The sequence below is a fragment of the Lytechinus variegatus genome, chromosome 7 (genome assembly GCF_018143015.1).
Source record: "Lytechinus variegatus isolate NC3 chromosome 7, Lvar_3.0, whole genome shotgun sequence".
Taxonomy (NCBI): Eukaryota; Metazoa; Echinodermata; class Echinoidea; order Temnopleuroida; family Toxopneustidae; genus Lytechinus; species Lytechinus variegatus.
The window spans coordinates 35,887,726-35,904,254 of NC_054746.1; the positions used below are offsets into that span (position 1 = coordinate 35,887,726).

Genomic DNA, 16,529 nt, shown 5'->3' on the forward strand with positions numbered 1-16,529 from the left:
GCACCAGGTCCTCTGGGGCTGTGTTAGTCCCATTCAAAGATACCTCTCTCTACCCTGAAAAAGGAAAAACAAGAATTTTTCTTTTTCTTTTTTTTTTTTACAAAGATCTCGCTTAGATTAAAAGTGGAGACCGGAGTGGTCTTTCCCTCCTCCTAAAAGGAGTTTGTTTGAGCAAACAGAACAAAACAAGAGGGGAGGGGTAGGGAGGAAGAAGAACCTAAGAATAGTTTAGGTATCTGCCTGTAAGAAAATAAAAAGGAGGTCGGAGACTTTGAAAAAAGAAACTCCTACAAGGTTCCCCTACTATATTCTCTTTTTTTTTTTTTTTTTTTGTGCCCGAAGGAAAAATTCGAAACAAAAATTCAAAAATGAATGCAAGTTCAGAAGAGAACGAAGTTTCCACCTGCGAAGAAACACAAAAACAAGCATTTCAGAGCAGGAAGAAAAGGGATTGAGAGACAAATAATTCCAGATAAGAGAAATTTTACGATAATTTCCAAGAGGAAAAAAAAAGTAACCTCCTGTGGAAAGGTAAAGAAATTCAGAACAGGAGGAAGGAGGAACGTCTCTAGTAACGATTCCAAGAGGAAGAACGACACAGTAAATCCTCAAAGGGAATCGTAGAGCCCGCCTGTCGAAATAAAAAAAAAAATATATAAGACTAGGAGGGAAGAGGGAATTGAACGAAGAAAACAATTCCGGGACAGGTCAAAAAAATTTCTAACAGGAAGGAGACCCCACCTGTAGAGAACAAAAATTTTTTTTTTTTTTTTTTTAGGGGGGATTGAATAACCAAACAATCATCAGGTATAATTGCGTAAGCCGAATTAAACAATCCCCGAAGCGTCTGTGAATAAAATATCAATCAAGAAATTTATTCAGAACAGAAGGAAAAGGAATTGAGCTTTAAGATCCGCCTGTGAATAAAATATCAATCAAGAAATTTATTCAGAACAGAAGGAAAAAGGAATTGTGCTTTAAGATCCGCCTGTGAATAAAATATCAATTAGGAAATTTATTCAGAACAGAAAGGAAAGAGAATTGAAGAATTAATCAATCAATAATCAATCGAAAATCTTAATAAATCAATTCCAGAAAGCAAGGAAGGAACAGAGTTGAAGATCCCAACCTGCAAAAAGAAATAACAACACCCTCGACAACAAAGTGTAGAGGCTGTCTAGAATTTAATTCAAAAACGGCACCAAAAGCCACCACGCTTTGAACGTGAAGAACAATAACCATGACAGGTGGTGAAGGCTTGCTGCCACGTAGGCAGGCCAAGCCCGGTGCCTCGCGAACGCGCTAGCGATGCGGCGCGACGAGAACTCAAACGTTAGAAAAACAATTTAAGTGTCACCAAAAACACGTCTAAAAAGTCACGCCAAGTGTAAATTCTGAACACAATCTTACACACAAATGGAAAGATTGAAATTAAAAGGGAGAATGCACCACAGATAAGCGAAAAAAATATACCAAAGCTCAAAAAGATTTGAGCTCTTAGGAGACTTATCTGAGCACGTCTTGACAGGTGGCTTGCCGAAAGCAAAAGAGGAAGATGGACGCTAATTGCGCGGTGATCATGGGTAGTAAGCCTGAACGGGAGAGGGCGCGCTCGCGCTTTTTAAATCCTTGGGAGTTCTATTCGGGTATGGCAGTCCAGAGGGCTGAACTAGCAAATCAAGTAGATGTATGGAGTTATTGAAGTAAATAGACAACAGCAAATGAATATGATGAAATAACATAACATAAATCAAACCATGAAAACATATGTAAAAACTTAAACATAAACCATGACTGGGCCAAGTTGCAAAGTTAGAGCATGAATGTTAGTGAAAGCTGTGCATTTTTTTAAGCTATTAAGGGACTTTGGGAGTTTTGTACGGACAATGGTAATTTATTAAATATAAAATTTGCAGTGAATGAGAATGATCTTTTTTTAATTAAAATTTAGGGATGGTATTTGTAGACGGAGTGTCTAGTATTATAAACAATGGGTCGTATGGTTTCAAATATGTTGGTGCAGAATCTTTCCAAATTTTGTACATTAGAATACATTGTTTGTATTTAATCCTCTGTTCAAGAGATTGCCAGTCGAGTGTAGTTAACAAAGAGCATTGTGAAGTTGAGTAGTCTGTATTCAAAACCAAGCGACCATATCTATTCTGCAATTTCTGTAATTAGGATTATATTAGTTTTCGAACAATTTCCCCACGCTGTACAACAATAGTTGTGATAATATGAGTGCAAAGAATTACTGTTTCATTTGATTTCTTTTGATCAAATATTTAATTCTTCTTATGCAGGCAATAGAACGTGATATTTTACAAGAGATGAATATTGTAAAGACAAGCTTAATTGAGAGTAAAACATGATTCATATAGGTAGTTCATATTATCAACATGCTCCAAAGTTGTATTCTAAAATTTTATTGTGATTGTGTTATTTTGCAAATTACGTTTATTACCGAAAATAATAATTTTAGTCTTTTGTGGATGTAAATACATACGATTAATTTTGAGCCATTTCACAATTAAATTATTAAATTATTGCTATAAATCGATTCCTCGTCACAGGACCTCTGAGTAAAATGACATTATTTATGTTTTTAATCGTTCTGGTTTAAGAGAAGTACCATATTACATATCGTAATATGCTAATTAGATGATTATGTTAATTAGGCAAATTAAAAAAAAATTGCTCAAGGTTGCAAAGTTTTCAACCAAGCTGAATTTACTTCAATACCCATCTAGAACACAAATCAACAAAAAAAAACTTGTACTTAACAACTTTTCCAGGTATGAAAAATTTCTACTGTACTACAATTAAGTTCAGATCAGATGTTGTTGAAGGTTTTGCATAGTGGCATGTACAATCGCTGATGTGGTTTACCTTGTGGAGTATAGAAACAGTGGATAGAAGAAGAAAAATAAATGGATAGGTGAGAAAGTGTAAATTTGAGAGTAGAGTAATCTTTCTTGAATGTAGTCCTGAAAAGGACTGTAAACCAGAAAGAGATTGATGAGTTGAAACAGCTTGAGTAGTAGGCTGGATGAGGAGATGCTGGCTTGAGTCGGCGAGTAGAGATGATGAGCAGAAGCAGTAGAGAGACTCGACGTTTCGGGCAGGTTGACTGTCCGTCTTCAGGAAAGAAGACGGACAGTGAAGCTGTTTCAGTTCATCAATCTCTTCTGGTTTACAGTCCTATTCAGGACTACATTCAAGAAAGATTACTCTACTCTCAAATTTCCACTTTCTCGCCTATCCATTTATTTTTCTTCTTCTATCCACTGTTTCTATAATACTCCACATGGTGTACCGTAAACCACATCAGCGATAAGTCCAGATCGGATTGTAAATTTCTTTGTATATTAATCATTCTGTCGCTATTAAAGCTTTTAGACATATATAAGAGGAAAAGTAAAACCAAACAAGATACTAGGTAAAAGTTTGAACAATATTGGACAAACAATAAGAAACCAATGAATTTTTAAAAGTTGTGAATATTGGTAATCACTATACCTATGGAGATTTTAAATTGACCACAAATGTGATGTCATAGTGATGTAAGGCAATGACTAATCTTCCATGTACTCCGATGTACTCCAATACATAAAATGGCTAAAATTACATTTCTTTTTAATTTTTTTTCTTCAAAATATATGTTTCTTTCATGGGGACATAAAACAATATACTATACCTAGGCTATATTTAAATTACAGCCCAAGGGGAATGGGTACTTATTAAAAAAACACAAATATGATGATAAAGTACATGTCCATGGGAAAGTTGTCCTTGCCCCTTGTCATAGCTTACTTACCCAGTTGCCAATTTGAAATCTACATAGTCTAGGGATCTCAAGTTTCCTAAATCGTTGAAATATAAACAAAAAAATAGAGGCCAAGTATGGATACTTGAGGAACGCCTGGTTTACATTTAAAAAGGAATCCGTTGTTCCCTTTATTGAAGCACATTGTTGCCTTTCAGTCAAATACATCTAAAATCACAGTAGTTTAGAGTCTATAGTAAAACAAATGTGAGTAGGTAACAATACTATTGGAATTACATCGAACGCCTTCTGTAGGTCTAAGAACAGACCCCCGTTTTTTGACGAGAGTTCATGTCATTCAAAATAAAATCAACTGTTTCTGTCAAACAGGTAGATGTCGAATGAAGAGGCCTGAATCCAGACTGACAATCACATAGGAGGTCATTAGCATAAAGTTGTTGATGGGCTACTTTTTTCTAATATTTTTGATAGTGTCGGTAGAGGCGAAATTGGCCTGTAATTCTTCGGTTCAAAAGTATATCCTTTGTGCATAGGTGTTATCTTCGCTTTCTTAAATTCTTTTGGAATTTGACCGGTTTGGAGTGACTTATTGAATAATTTTGAGAGCGGTTTGGCGATATAAAGAGCAGATTTACAGCAACAAAAAAATTAGATGCAGACCACAACCCCAGATACATTTAGTAAACTCTTCTTTTATTTCTTAAAAAGCGAACGTTCATCAGTTAGGAACAATATATTCATTCTATTAATGTGTTTTGTACAAACCTGAGTACCTTGCACTAGGTTCATTGCGAATTCTTTTAATTACTTTGTCAAAATTTCAACAATGATATTTTTGCCTGCACCATTTTCAACTATCTTCACTTCTCCTATTTCTTTTTTACTTGGTTATAATTGTTTAAGTATTCACCACTTTTGGGAAACACCATTTCCGCATAGTTTTCACTTTCGTAGAAATCTTTTTTTTAGTCTTTTATTGCGATTAGTTGCTTTATTGCGGAAATATTCAAATTTTCCCAGTATTGAAGGTTTCAGGTTTTATAGAATTTCTGTGGAAATAATCCCTTTGTCTGGCTGACACCCGTTTGTTGGAGACGATCTGTAATGTACGGGGCATGTTTATCATAAAGATAGATTTACAGTTGTTCCAAAGATTTTCAACATCTTCTTCATGGGCTTGTTTCATGAAATGGTCTTGGTAGAACCGCTGTACGTAAGAACGAGATATCGCTCAACAGTTTCACCAAGACGATTTGGGTGATACGAAGAATAGTCCTTGGAAAGACACCTCACCAGATGTCCTATGATCTTTTTTGCACACCGCCCGCCACCGTCAGCAATGAGAGAAAATGCTTTTACGGCAAGCCACACTCATATCACCTTTAAACATTCGATTGCACTCTGATGCAATTTAGAGGGGATGACGCCAAGTTATTTCTTTATATGGGGGCTGTCATCAATTTCTTGGCAAAATGGTTGTAATTTTGACTTCTCCAGGGTAATCAATAGGCCCAAATAATTGTTTTTAAATATGTTTTCTTTTATTTTCTCACATTTTCTTCTTTTCCCCACCCCTTTTCCATTTTTTTTTCAACCAAACTTTAAATATCGAAATGGTCGGCAATCTCTCTGACCCGTCATGCTTTATCATTAGATAAACAACATGAAAAAAAAATATGTATGATAAAGACATGTTCATAACGCTCAGAAAAAGATGTTACTAAACATGCTAAGTCATTTATTTTTTTCTTTTTATTTCATTTTCATTATTTATTTTTTCCTGAATTGTGACATTTTCATGAGATAGGTGATGAAAAAAGATATGCAACTTGAAGCAGAGTAGATTATCTGATGAGGGATGTCAGACGGTCAAGCTGCCCAGAACGTCGAGTGATGACAGACGGTCAAGCTGCCCAGAACGTCGAGTGATGACAGACGGTCAAGCTGCCCAGAACGTCGATTAAAGACAGGCAGACAAGCTGCCCAGAACATCGAGTGATGACAGACGGTCAAGCTGCCCAGAACGTCGAGTGATGACAGATCGACAAGATGAACAGAATGTCCAGCGGAGAAAGACCGACAAGATGAACAGAATTTCGAGCGAAGACAGACCGACAAGCTAGCCAGAACGTCGAGTGATGGCAGTCAAGCTGCCCAGAAAATCGAGTGATGACATACGGCCAAGCTGCCCAGAACGTCGAGTGATGGCAGACAGTCAACTGAGTCAAGCTACCAAGAACGTCGAGTGATGGCAGACAGTCAAGCTACCAAGAACGTCGAGTGATGACAGACGGTCAAGCTGCCAAGAACGCCAAGTGAAGACAGACCGACAAGCTGCCCAGAACGTCGAGTGATAACAGATCGACAAGATGAACAGAATTTCCAGCGAAGAAAGACCGACAAGCTACCCAGAACTTCGAGTGATTACAGTCAAGCTTGCCAGAACATCGAATGATGACGGACGGTCAAGCTGCACAGAACGTCGAGTGATGACAGATCGACAAGATGAACAGAATGTCGAGCGAAGACAGACCGACAAGATGAACAGAACGTCGAGTGAAGACAGACAAGAACAGAACGTCGAGTGAAGACAGACAAGATAAACAAAACGTCGGGTGAAGACAGACAGACAAGATGAACAGAACGTCGAGTGCAGACAGAAAGTCAAAATGAACAGAACGTCGAGTGATGACAGACAGTCAAGCTGCCCAGAACGCATCAAGTGATGACATACAGCCAAGTTATATTAACCAAACAATTGATGCGAATGCGGAGCGCGAGCTGAAAATTACCAGTGGAAAGACGACACAAATAATTCGATGATAGTTGGGTTAAATACTGAATAAAAGAAATGTCGTTTTGACGTTGTAAAAGAAAACACCATAAAGTTGACAGCTCTGTCATGAATGCTAAGATCCCCCCTTTTTTTATAGAAAGTATATCAATTTATTGTTGTTGCTACTACTATTGTTATCAATAATAATGACAGTATAAAGATTTGACGTAGTAGCTGAATCCCTTTATAAAAAAATCTCTTAAAAAATAATTGACTTGCTGAAAGGTAGTGAGTATACCGAATCGAACATGCGCATTATTTTCTTCAAATCTTTTGCGTTGTATTTAATTGTCTTAGCATTAATATTGTATTCTAGTTTTTGTCTCACCTGCGAAGCAAAGTGAGACTATAGGCGCCGCTTTTCCGACGGCGACGGCGGCGGCGGCGGCGTCAACATCAAATCGTAACCTGAGGTTAAGTTTTTGAAATGACGTCATAACTTAGAAAGTATATGGACCTAGTTAATAAAACTTGGCCATAAGGTTAATCAAGTATTACTGAACATCCTAATAGAGTTTCATGTCACATGACCAAGGTCAAAGGTCATTTAGGGTCAATGAACTTAGACCATGTTGGAGGAATCAACATCGAAATCTTAACCTGAGGTTAAGTTTTTGAAATGTCATCATAACTTAGAAAATATATGAACCTAGTTCATGAAACTTGGATATAAGGTTAATCAAGTATCACTGAACATCCTACATGAGTTTCACGTCACATGACCAAGGTCAAAGGTCATTTAGGGTCAATGAACTTTGGCCAAATTGGGGATATCTGTTGAATTCCCATCATAACTTTGAAAGTTTATGGATCTGATTCATGAAACTTGGACATTATAGTAATCAAGCATCACTGAAAATTGTGTGCAGTTTCAGGTCTCATGATTAAGGTCAAAGGTCATTTAGGGTCAATGAACTTTGGCCGAATCGGAGTATCTGTTGAATTACCATCATAACTTTGAAAGTTTTTTGGTCTAGTTCATTAAACTTGGACATTAGAGTAATCAAGTATCACTGAACATCCTGTGCGCATTTCAGGTCACATGACCAAGGTCAAAGGTCAATGAACTTTGGCCGAATTGGGTGAATCTGTTGAATTATCATCATAACTTTGAAAGTTTATGGATCTGATTCATGAAACTTTGACATTATAGTAATCAAGCATCACTGAAAATTTTGTGCAAGTTTCAGGTCTCATGATTAAGGTCAAAGGTCATTTAGGGTCAATGAACTTTGGCCGAATCGGAGTATCTGTTGAATTACCATCATAACTTTGAAAGTTTATTGGTCTAGTTCATTAAACTTGGACATTAGAGTAATCAAGTATCACTGAACATCCTGTGCGCATTTCAGGTCACATGACCAAGGTCAAAGGTCAATGAACTTTGGCCGAATCGGAGTATCTGTTGAATTACCATCATAACTTTGAAAGTTTATGGATCTGATTCATGAAATTTGTACATAAGAGTAATCAAGTATCACTGAACATCCTGTTCGAGTTTCAGGTCACATGATCAAGGTCAAAGGTCATGTAAGGTCAATGAACTTTGGCAATGTTGGGTTTTTTTGTTAAATAACCATCATATCTCTGTAAGTTTGTTGGTCTAGTTCATAAAAAGTGGACATAAGAGTAACCATGTATCACTGAACATCTTGTGCGAGTTAGAGTAGTATTCAAAGTCAGCACTGCTGCTATATTGAACCGCGTGATGCAGGTGAGACGGCCAGAGGCATTCCACTTGTATTACTTAATAGCCTCTACGCAAATTTAAAAGCAAACGTATATTTAGGAAGCATATATAACCGGTGTGTTGGCTCAGTTGGTAGAGCGTCCGTCTCACAACCGGGAGGTCGGGGGTTCAAACCCGGCCGTTTCAGAACAAAAGACGTTAAAAGATGGGAGTTGCTGCTGCCCTGTTTGGCGTTCAACAATTAAAGGGATAGAGCCTCGTCGATCTGGCGCTGCACGGTGGCTGCCGGGCCCACGATCAATTGGGCAAAGCAAATTTTCGGAGTATTTCATTTCATGTCCATTTCAAACAATAAATTATGGATTTTCATTTTTATAAAAGTATTCGTTAATGTACAAGCATATTGTTTTTGAATAAGTTAGTTTAATGTACTTATTGTATGTATGGTATATAAAAGTATACAGTGCGTATCAACAAAAAGTTTACACTTTGAAAAAATCCTGTAAGATTATACATTTGTAATATCCTGAAGATTTTTCTACATTTTAACACTGGTATAGATCCATTTAAGCGAATTACGATATAAATATTGAAAAATATTTCCGCTTGAGTGAGCACAACTTACTTTTGAAAAGTTAGTGAAAAATAATTTCAGCCGAACTTTGAAATAGTTATGCGAATGAAATTAGACCTTAATCATGAAGAACACATGGAATTTAGCCAGTAAAATTGATTTAAAGATATCTTTTACTTTTTTTTAACTTGTTCCCTTGCCCAAAACACTTCGAAGAGTGCATTGCGTCCCACCCCACTTCCCCACAAACCGAGGCAATCAAGCCGATATTTGCTTTACACTGAGCTGTGATTTACATGAAATTGCTTAGGCTTGATTTTCATTTTGGTAACCATTGTCAAGCTTGGGGAAAGTCGGGAGAAACAAGTATTAAATAAAAAATAACATGTAAACCCACTTTAAATTATAAAAACTTAGTGAAAAAAAATGCTGGAGATGTCTGATGTATACTTTTGTTCAGATTCAGTTATGTCCTCAAATCTTATGCTTACTAAGTGTTGAAATTTCAATTTAGGTGGCAAAATTGTTACAAAATGCTTAAATGTATCCGTTTTATCCAAATTGACTAAAAATGCAAGGGAAATGTATGAAAAATGTTTCGCAGGGTAAGTTTGATTTCGCCCTTTCCCCTTGACACGGTGTGAAAACAAGCATTTGTGCGCAAACAGATTTCAGCGAGCTATACAAAAATGGACAGTGCTCACTCAAGTGTAATTTTCTGTCAAAACTTTTACTTTCATTTGATAGATGAGACCCAAACCCAAGATTATATGTAAAACAATTACCCACATGTTGTATATTTTATAATTCCTAGAGCTTTTTCAAAGTGTAAACTTTTTTTTTTGATACGCACTGTATAGCATAATATTGTTTGTTAGTAAAATAGGTCGGCCTGTGTATAAGGATTTCCCCCTTTGGTTGCCCCGGGGACCTCGACAGTACGTGTACGTGTTCGGGCTGCCGCAGTAACGCCTTTGGCTGCTACCCCTCAGTACAACTCTGAATCATAATGCAATTTCATAATTATACACCGATTTGTAATACATGTATTTTAACTATATCATACTTGTATTTAAGTATGGTTTTACTGAAAGAATAAAACAATCTGAATTTGAATAATTTCAATAATAATAGTGCATTTATTTGGCAAGGAAAAACAATTGTGAAAAGATGAGATGATTATGAATGTCATAACTTGTAAATAAGCTCCGTCAAAAAGCATCTACTATTGTCAGTCATGTATTCTATGACATTCTCATCGGGGGGGGGGGGGGGGCATTTTAATACAGCTTTGAATAATATTAATCCGGTAGTTAGGCCCCATGTAATTATCGATTTTGTTGTTGTTTCAGTGTATTATAAAACATTAAGCTATTTCCAACTGTTCTAAATTATATGTGATTTTATATTGGGAGTATTATGCATTGAGAGTCCTTACAGGTTGAGAATTGCACTATTCAAAAGTTATATAAATTATTATATTAATAATTGCAAGATGGAAACAGATCTGAGTTCGCATGATATCAACTACGTCATCTGCATAATATACACTCTGTTGGTTATAAAAATGCGTTCACAAGTTAACGGTAGCTGCACATGTAGTAATTGTATTTCGGGCAACCATTAACTATTTGACATTATCCTGCCTATTCCACTTGATTTATTTATTCTTTTCCATTAAAAACATCAAAATATTTACATTCACGAATACGCATGTATATACAAGAAAAATATGCATAACAGATAATAAAATAAGTATAAAAGGAACATCTGTGTAGAAAGTTTTTTGAAAAGCTTGTACATGACAGGAGTCCAAAAGGTGAATTAAAGACAGAGTAGAGTTAAATAAAAAATATATAAATGGCGCATGTATTTGAATCAACGTCTTGCCCCCTCGTTCTCACCCACTCCCATCTCTCACTCAGGTGGAATTTTATAGAGACTAAATCATTGTAAATACTGAATGGTTTCAGGTACAAGATGGAAATTAATTGGTTTGATAACAAATAAACTATAAGATGTTGTTTTTGAAGGATTCAAGAAGACGTTCCACGTAATAGAAATTGGCAATGAGTTCTATACTGTATATCTGACCGATTTTTGCATATACTGTTTATTTATATTCCAGATATGATTAAAAAAAAACTTTTTCGATTGTTATATTTGTGAATGGTACGATTGATTTCAAACACATTTACAAGAGGTGGCAAAACGGTTCCTTTCCCTTGGCGATAGTACAAAAAGCCCTTAACCGAAATTCCACTCAGTCAATATAAAGTATATCAGTATAGGCCTATATTCCCAATTTTAAACGGCCTTTATTTTGCATGCCACGCTTTAATGGTGGAACTATCTGCAGAAGTCCGTGTCATCTTCGTGTTTCAACAATCAATTTATTTTGCAATTAATTATTTTCGTTCTACTGAACACTCGAAATATAATGGCCTACTCATGCGTGGATTAATTAGGGATGATGGACAAACAATAACGTTATACACTCAGAAAATGAAATTGAAATAACATTGACCGGTATCAAAATTGATATCTGGATTTTCGAGCCTATTTGATATAAATTTCTAATCATCATCATCATCCGATCATTCGATCATCATCATCATCATAATCATGATTATCATAATTATTAGTATTTATTGTTGACTTATTCTAACAGTAATTATCATGATTATTTTATCTATAACGCTTTCCGAAAAATAAATTGAATTGTGTACATAATTTTATGGGTTTTAATGCCTTATTTCAAGATATTGTGGAGATAATGATGAAGGAATTTGAAGCTCATGTTTTGGTACTTTTGGTGACGCAAGAATCGACAACAATTTTGATAAGACCCCCCCCCTCCAGAACGAAATTTAATGACATTATTTTAGCAATTATCATGAGCATGTTTGAAAATATTCAATTGTTGACGATACTTAGAAGATGAAGAATGGTTATAAGAAAAACATTACAAAAATCTGAGAGGATACAGGATAAGTGGAAAAGTAAGAAAATTGAAAACATATTCAAAACAAGGGAAACGAATTCTTTAAATTTTTTTTTGATTTTGAAGGGGTTATCTAATTACGCGCTGAATTGGCTGAATTTATCATAGGCTACAACCGGAAATGGAAAAATAACAATCTAACAAATAAGTTAATAATGGCAAATTCGTCCCTGTTACCATTTTTTGTGAAACTCAATTCCAAAAATATAATATCCACCTGCTTCCGCGAATATTTTTTACATTCTCATCAATTTCGACCTCTGCTGTTTGCGCCCAATGACTCCATGTTGATAAATAAGTTTTTCATGGAAAGCAATTTGATACATGATATTATGATTGAGAGTCAAACAATGATATTGTTGGTAACAGAGATTAGAACAGCAGAGATCACAACAGGATGTCTACAATGTTCTAATAAAAGGCAGGTCAATGGTCATGATCACATGCCACATGATATAAATCAACTTCGTACACGCAAGGGTATAATTTCATTCTTTCCGAAAAAAAAATATATTGCGCTGAATGTCAAACCAGAGTGTCGCAAAGGCGAGCACATAATACGCCAGTCTAACGCGGAAAACGGAGCTATTGGTCAAGCAAGACAAGCGACTCTACCTTTGACTTTCTGACCTCAAATCAATAGAATTGCTAGGATCTATCCTAATATCATACACACCAAATTATATGAGTCTCGGTTGAGTTCAACTAAAGTTAGCATGTTAACAAGAACTTCAGAAGGGTAAGATGAAAACATGTCTCTGTGATCTTGACATTTGATCTAAAAATCAATAGGCTTCCTGGGATCCATGCTAGTATCACACACACCAAATTATATAAGCCTAGGTTAAGTAAAACTGAAGTTAACGCGTTTACAAGGACTGCAGAAGGGTAAGATGAAAAATGTCACTGTGGCCTTGACCTTTGACCTTCTGACCTCAAAATCAAAAGATTCCTGGGATCCATGCTACACGCCAAATTATATGAGCCTAGGTCATGTAGGTTGAGTTAAACTGAAGTTATCGCGTTTACAAGGAATAGTTAACGACCTCGGACGACGGACGGACAGACAGACGGCCGGACGGAAGGACACTGAGCGTGTTACCATTATACGTCCCGTCGCCGAGACGGGCGTATGTAAAGTATGGATGGAGAGTCGAGTGGTTGAATTCATCAAGCATGTCAAGGGGCACCGAGAGATGAAAATAGGGCAGGAGAGTGGGATGGGGTGAGGCTCATCATTGATATCTGGTTTCTCTTTGGCATACGAGCTGAAATTAAATGACAATCTCCTATTCCGATCGCCACACTGATCTCTGGAGATGGATTTTACAGAACCACTATGAGCACCTTATGTTATCAGGATATGGAGAAAATATAGTGGTGGCAACAAAGTGGTGGTAGGCGTATAGAACACAGCAACAACTGCAGTGTTAACCGGTATACATAGAGGACTACACCAGTTATTTTACACCGATGTTAAATTGTTGGTGTTAGTTTTACACCTATAGATGTTATTACAACACATATGGTTGTTTCATTTACACTCTTTGGTGTTATGTTCAATCTCTAGGGTGTTATTTTAACACCTTAGTGTGTGATCCTCTATTAACACCAATTGGTGTCAGTTTTAACACCGCAGTTTTACAGTGTAGGTACAAGTAGTTGTGGTAGTAGCAGCAGCAGCAGCAGCACACCACCACCACCAACAACAACAGCAGCAGCAGCATTAGTACGTTAGTAGTAGTAGTTAGTATTAGCAGTAGTAGTAGTAGTAGTAGTATAGTAGTAGTAGTAGTACTATAGTAGTAGTAGAAGTAGTAGTAGTAATAGTAGTAGTAGTAGTAATAATAATGGCAGTAGCATTAGAAGTAGTAGTAGCAGCCCGGAGTAGCAGTAGAGGGAGTGGTAGTAGTAGTAGTAGTAGTAGTAGTAGTAGTATATAGTAGTATAGTAGTAGTACATGTAGTAGTAGTAGTAGTAGTAGTAATAGTAGTAGTAGTAGTAGTAATAGTAGTAGTAGTAGTAGTAGTATATGTGGAGGGAAAGGGGATGAGGCTATACAACTAATCATTCCATCGCTTATATGTTTTATGTCTTCTATCAGCGGGCAATACTGTTCGATCGCGCCTATATACGAAGATGTTAATGGATTACCAGGCGCTGATGTCACCCAACCAAGATACGGTTGCTGTTACCATTAATGTGGCGTTATCGATACATCAAATTGGGCAAGTGGTAAGAATCGATCCTGATTGTTTATTACTGATTATCAAAAAACCGCATCCATCAATTTTCAGACCAACCTCAAGTAGGTAAGCAAGAGCGCTCTTAACTGTCTTGAGGGTTATTTTTTAAATCATGTCCGAGCAGAGTTACACAAGTTGTCACAAACTTATTCATTTGTACCCTTTTTTTCTGACCACCACCTCTTAAAAAACCACTTAACCAACATAATCAGAAAGGGCCAATGTTTTATCAACGGGCAGCAGTCCTGACGGGAAGCACGAAGCAAAATTTAGTCGGGGATTGTTCGAAATGTCCTTATTGAAATCTGCTACTCAAAACTATAAAGGGCGATAATAGCACGTGGAAATATTTCATGGATCAATTTTTTTTTGAAGATTGTAGAATAACTCTGTTTAAATCTACATGTTAATCATGACCCGTTTAATTTTATCATCATTTTTCATTTGACGAATAGTATAACATCTTACATATTTCCTTCATTTTGATTGATTATAAGACGCACATGTCAGATTTTAACTTCGATGACTGTCGGGTATTGACGTGTTCGCGGTAACAACTTTCATGAAAAGGTCCTCGGGAGTGTGCAACACACAGGTGCATTAATTGTCAGATTCTAGAAGTTAGCATGTGCACCTAAATATCAACACCACCCCCCTCTGTGAATTTCTTTTTTTTCCCTGTAATGCATGTCCCCAACAGCACACTTAATTTACATTAATTTCTTTTCTTTTTCCCCAATAGAATGAAGCGGATGGCACCGTAAAAGTATGCTTCGGACTTTATCAGGTAATATTGTATTTGTTTGAAACAAAGGAGGTCATTTTAATAAAAGGGGAAATCCACCGTCACCAAGTTAGTGACAATAAAAGCATAGAAATAAGAAATATATATTAATAAAGGTTCAGCGGAAGTCTATCAAAGAATAACAAAGTTATGAATGTTTTAAAATTGTAAGTTCGTGACGACACGTCCGAGCAGTTTCGCAACATGTAAATTTCTATGAGAATAATTTTGTACACATTTTATATAGAAATACTAATCAGTCATTAAACATTCCCAAATTAATGGCAAGTTGTGGAAATCAGGGCGTGGGCCTACGGAGACAGATGTTCGCATATGACGTCACAAAATGAAAATGATGAACATTCATTTTTATTTCGAAAAACCTTCATGAAATTTATCTTTCCATTATTTTCCCATTTTTGAGGATGGACGTTTCCTTTAATGATCTTCCAGACAATGATGCTAGATTATGGTCTAGTGAGATTCACACAGCAGCTTGTAAATCAATCACGGGTTCAATCAAGGGTATACACGAAGGGACCTCCCCTTTCATTTGCCATGGACAAAACGCCCACTGCATCGAAGTATATGTGTTTTATTTTTCAGCAGTAAACGATTAATTTTGCTCGGAAATACATTCAAAATAGATCTACATATTGGTCCATAATCAAAATGGCCGGTGAGGTGGGAACGATACAAGCATAAAATTCGAGAAATTATTTAGGAAGACTTTTTGCAACTTTAAAATGCCCTTGACTTTGGCCTATATATTTTCAATTGGAAATATGTATTTATCCTAAATGATTATTGAAGAAGAATTCCCCGAATAAGGACATGGAAGACAATTAATGCTCATCATTAGCAATTGTTAAATTTGTTGCGCTATTATTTGCGAATTGAGAGATAGGGGAAGGCGGGGTAAGTTGTGACACTTTTTGCATTTTGCATGTTAGAATTAATATGACTAGTAATATTGTAGAAATAAGTACCACGCCTTTAAATTTGATTCTTTGGAAATGTTTTTCACCTACATATAACTTTCTACCCCCACACTGAAAGTCATCGTGACCTTTGAAAAAAAACCGATGTCAAATGGCTCAACTTGCCCCATATATGGGGTAAGTTGTGCCACCGTCTGGGGTAAGTTGAGCCACAAAAACTATGTAAAAAATGTATGCGGGAAGAACCAGGATGTCAATTTTTCATTTAAAGTCTTTTCACTTGCTAATTCTCTATAAATACTAACATCTAAAAGTAAAAGAACTGTCATGTGAATTTGCTCCTTTCTGCCTGCATATCAATGGCTTTTTATGTTTTTTACTTTTTTTTTTTATTATACATCACCATAAGAATTAACATGGCTCAACTTGCCCCATGTTGATTTGGCTTAAATTACCCCAGTCCGAACTTATTGCGATATTTTCACATCCACAAATTTCTTATGCATTCATCATTTAAAAGACTATGACAAGAATGAGAATCCATGCCTGGACTGACAATATTGTTCTTATATCTATAATATATTCAAAGACGTGTTTGGGTAAAAAGCACTTATCTATTTCACACCCTTTTTTTTTACTTTTTTTGGCTGAAATTTGCATTTTTCCC

The 16,529-nt window shown here is 36.2% G+C and overlaps 1 protein-coding gene across 2 annotated transcripts in view; it reads left to right on the forward strand.

Moving 5' to 3' along the window:
• LOC121419139 (acetylcholine receptor subunit alpha-like 2) overlaps positions 1-16,529 on the forward strand; it is a 28,419-nt gene that overhangs the window by 7,083 nt on the left and 4,807 nt on the right. The window contains exons 1-3 of one of the 2 annotated variants that reach the window (XM_041613468.1): positions 12,574-12,630; positions 13,996-14,126; positions 14,880-14,924. In XM_041613468.1, the coding sequence (XP_041469402.1) occupies positions 14,031-14,126; positions 14,880-14,924 (141 nt within the window). In that variant the 5' untranslated portion in view covers positions 12,574-12,630; positions 13,996-14,030. Of the gene's footprint in view, positions 1-12,573; positions 12,631-13,995; positions 14,127-14,879; positions 14,925-16,529 lie in introns of those variants that run through there. The other variant, XM_041613467.1, reaches the window with a different exon arrangement.